General features: G+C 41.8%; 1 protein-coding gene across 1 annotated transcript; it reads left to right on the plus strand.

Annotated features, from left to right (window-relative positions):
* Positions 1 to 1108: 1108 nt before the first annotated feature.
* Positions 1109 to 3043, plus strand: K444DRAFT_669020 (HET-domain-containing protein; the record flags this gene model as incomplete). The annotated part of the gene is made up of 2 exons (XM_024887481.1): positions 1109 to 2504; positions 2688 to 3043. The coding sequence occupies 2 exons, from the start codon at positions 1109 to 1111 to the stop codon at positions 3041 to 3043; spliced, it is 1752 nt and encodes a 583-aa protein (XP_024727978.1).
* Positions 3044 to 4575: the final 1532 nt, after the last annotated feature.

The raw sequence follows: 4575 nt of genomic DNA on the forward strand, positions 1-4575 counted from the left end.
CTACGAACTTATTATTAATATGTCGCTTCATTTAATCATTTCTCTCTAAAAAGAACCCTTAGTAATAAGAAAAGAAGTACGGTTGATTATACTATCGATTGTTTTAATCACGCCGCCAATCGCCACTTCCGCTGTTCGCCCCTGTTTAATCACGACGATTAAAGTCTTTTCAAAATTCGGATCACTTGAGGAAAGGTCCTATTACGAAATAATATAGTACCAAATTTTAAAAGACACTCAGAAAGAAAAAGAATGCATTCCGGGAGTTACGCCGGTGTGATGAGAGGGCCCACATGTTTCAGTGCTTAGTAATGTGCATTAGCCGAGATAAAATTTACTTTATTCACCCCCTGGCTCGCTACCTTATATTTTACTTAGCCACAGAATTGGTCGTAGAAAGCCGAACAGTCAGATCACATCAGAAGGGGCACACGACTCGGAGAGTGCTCGCAGACCAACAGAGCACCAACGCTGTTAGAAGAGCTTCCATTATCGATATAATTTGCGCGTGGTGGACACGGCGGACGTATAAGCCGCTGTTTTGGTCGACTTATCGAAGAGTGTCAGCAATGGATATGTGTAATGAACGCGTGCTCTGCAGTTCTGTCACCATCTGAGCTGCTGTTAACGTCTTCGCCAGGTCATCACAGTCTTGCGTGCTAATACCGTGCTCTTCTCGGCAACCTTTCGACCCTTATGGACTCCGTCCTTGATAAGGTCATCTTGGAATTCGTTCGCAATTGTGCAAGAGGAGTCTCCTTGGAGGCTACAGTAGGACTCGAAATCAGCTTCATAGGAACTCTCTCTGATTTTAATATTTGCCCCACATTTTCCGGTACCAGCGGCATTATGACCGGCTAGCGAAGTCACACTACGCTCGTAACTTACCCTTCTCTTTGTGTCAAGTGTAAAAAGCGGACTGCCGCCTGATCCTCCTCGTTAACGACATCCTCGTGAATATAAGCCCTGTCAAAAATCTACACCTGAACCTCCATACTCGCCCGCGTCCAAACGTGCAAACCGTGGTAGCACCACCACTGGAACTGAAGAACAGTCTGCTTCTATTAATCCTACCACATCGTCAGGAATACAGGCACAACGTAGGACAATGGCCGGATCAGCTACACTCCGGACGACTGCCACAGGCCTAAGGGCGCCAGCAACAGTTCCGGCAAGCAAGAGGAAGCGCGGCCGCCCTTCAAAAGCTGCTTCATCATCGCCGAAGCAAACCTCTGGAAGGGAACTGATTTCACAGAAAGCTGGCAACGATTCAAGTGACGGTGAAGAAGATGAAGGGACAACTTTACACGGCATTTCTTTAGCTTCAGCCCGCTCAAGGTCTGTCAAAGCTGCCAGTGCTAAACGCAAACGCAAGATGGCTAAATTTCAACGGGAGGATAGTGAGGAGGGTCAGGAGGAGATTAATAATTTTCTTCATCAGGCTCGGTCGTTTGGGGACTTTTTTATTGAGCGGATTAATATTCAGTCGTCGATGGCCCTTTGGAGCTCCGAAACCGACGATAACCTTAGGTCTAATTACTTTATCAACATCCAACATCTGTGCAAGAAATCTTCTGGAACACCGGTCACTGAACGTTCTCTATACTTCGCCTTACTACGCCAGTGGCTTCAAGAGTATAATAAAAGCCACAGATGCAAGCCGAAAGCACAATTCTGGCCTACAAGGGTCATCTTCGTCGGCGATTCGGATTCCGCAGAGTTAGAACTCTGGGTATCAGAGTCGAAAAAGGCCCAGCTATCCGATGTAGATGGCTATGTTGCGCTTTCCCACTGCTGGGGCCTTCCAACGAAGACAGAGAAGGAGCAGTTCTGCACGACACAAGAAAATTATCGCCATCGATTAAAAGGGTTCAGCATGGATGATTTGCCGAAGACATTTAAAGATGCTGTTGAAGTCACACGAGCACTCGGAAAGCAATACCTTTGGATTGATACTGTCTGTATCATTCAGTCGATTGAAGGCGCAGATACTAACGACTGGAAAATTGAAGCTAGGCGTATGGAACAGGTCTTCGGTTCAGCCTACTGCACTATTACTACTAGTTCAGCAGAGGACTGGACAAAGGGCTTCCTTGAGTGGAGGCCTTCTCCTCGCTTTATCCAAGACGCCTTTGGACAGTGGACATATTTCGGTTCTGATACAGCGGACTACACAAAAGACATAGATGCCGCTCGTCTAAACCAAAGAGCTTGGGTCCTTCAAGAGAGAGTGCTGTCTCACCGAACAATCCATTTCACTGAAAGTCACGCGTTCTGGGAGTGTGGCGATGCAGTGCGTTGCGAAAACTTTACAAAAATGAAGAGTCCACCTGGAAGGGAACACTTCCTTGTTGACCCAGAATTTCCGAGTCGTCTCTATATCTCAGGCTATTCTCGCACAATTGACTTCATTTATTTCCTTTTCGAGAAATACGCACAGTCTGGCTTGACCGCGAAATCAGACAGGGTCGTTGCGATTTCTGGCTTGGTGAAGCGGATGGAACGTGTGTTTCGGACTGAATTCAGATACGGCGTCTTTGAGGCCTTTCTCTCTCGGCTGCTTCTGTGAACACGGGATGACAACACCGACGGAAATGAGACGCAATACAAAGATCAGCATTTGCCGTCGTGGTCTTGGATGACATATTCTCGCATCCGTTTCCTCCCGATTAACCACCGGCTCGAAGTTCCGGCTACGGGCGACCTGCGATTTGACACTGAGCAGGAAAGAGTATTGCTCGTCCAAGTTAGAGCGTTCCAAAACTATACAATGGTACAGAAAGACAGCGAGTATACCATTCTTGACAAGGATTCAGTGATTGTCGGGGGTTTGTCCTTCGATATACCAACCTATATTCATTTTCAGCATTGTGTTGTCATTGGGATGCAGTGGACCCCAGCTCAGGTGGAAGATACTGAGAAGACTTACCATATTTTACTTGTGAGAAAAATTCGGTTCGAGAACCAGTACGAAAGAGTTGGACTTGGAGAGATCGAGGCACACTACGTATCCGAAGATTGTTGGAAAGGGGAGCTCTGCTGAATGCTAATTCATTAATGCCAAAACACCATTGATCGAGACCGCGCACATCGACCAAGTACTTAAGACTTTTCTGTTTCTGCATAGCGTATAAACATAAAAAAAGCAATTCATTGCCATCCTTGGTAACATAGTATTATACGCTAGGACGAGTTTTCCGCTGTTATTGAGATGCCGGCTTCTATAAAGTTAAAGAGCGGAAGGTATCCACGGTCGCTGAAAGAGGGACTGCTTCGCAAAGGCCACTTTTTGCTCTACTCGGAGGATATCGGGAAGCGGGATTTTCCGGCAAGGTCTGCCACACGCAGCCACAAACGTTACAGCCACGTCTTATTACAATTTTACCGAGATTACTATAAGCACACCGCTTCTGACAAGGATCCTGATCGCTTGATTAGAGGAGGTATCAGCCCGTGTAGCGACGTCGTATGCTATGGTGTGCCCCGGCCGCCATAAGACTAAAAATAATGATTTAATATTGTAATGAAACCTGGGTATCCATATTTAATCGTTTTACGATTTTAAAAGATGGAAAAAGCTTAATTATAGGGCTGCGAGTCAAAGAGTCTATTCTAGTATTAAAGGAGACCCTCTATAAAATCAAAGGGGCGGCAATGACATAGAGATAATTTTTAGAATTAATAGGTTAAGAGTATTCGGGAGAGATATATAATATAACTGAAATAAAAATAAATAGAAATTTTAATATATTTACAGATTTAAAGTCACTCGAACTCAATATATTCCTGTTTTGTCTCGTAATAGGGTGCGTCTCAGTATATAGGAATAGATATTACAGATCTTTATATAAAAACAGGCTCCTAACCTCTCTTATCTTTCCACTTATACCTATAATTTCTTTGTTACTAACTACCTCTATTTACTCGGCTTTAACCCACATTAATTAAATAAATTATAGGAAATATTATATAGTTAATTCCATATCTATATCTTACTTAAGAATTTCTAGTAATAAGATTCAGATCGCTCTAAATAGTAGTAATACTAGAGATTAGGCTATTATAAAGCCCCTCTTATATTATATAAATAATACAAGAGACGTCCTAGTAAAAAGTATCCGATATATCTTATTATATATTATTTTAGATACTCGAAAAATATCCAGACTTTGGTTTCAAGTCATCTAATTAATAAAGAAGAATTTGAATATTAGTTCTATATTTCTAGTAAGAGATAATTAAAAGATATTATAGTTATTTAGGTCGAATAAAATAATACTAAGTTATAGATAAAATAATATTAATTTATACTAAGATATTTGTTATATAATCGAATATTTACTTATACTAAATTACAGGACTTCTGCCTTATAGAGATATTAGTTAACTTATATCTAAATTAAGATCTCTTCTGGAAATTATACTTTATAGTATATCCTTATTATATTAACTCAAAAGCCACCTAGTAATAATAAAGATACCCATAAATATAGTATAGGTAAAGGCAATTAGAACTTGTTTACTTACTTTACCCGCCTCTATAGAAATCTCTTTTAGTAAATCCATAGACTTTAA

The sequence above is a fragment of the Hyaloscypha bicolor genome (genome assembly GCF_002865645.1).
Source record: "Hyaloscypha bicolor E unplaced genomic scaffold K444scaffold_182, whole genome shotgun sequence".
In the NCBI taxonomy this organism is placed as follows: domain Eukaryota; kingdom Fungi; phylum Ascomycota; class Leotiomycetes; order Helotiales; family Hyaloscyphaceae; genus Hyaloscypha; species Hyaloscypha bicolor.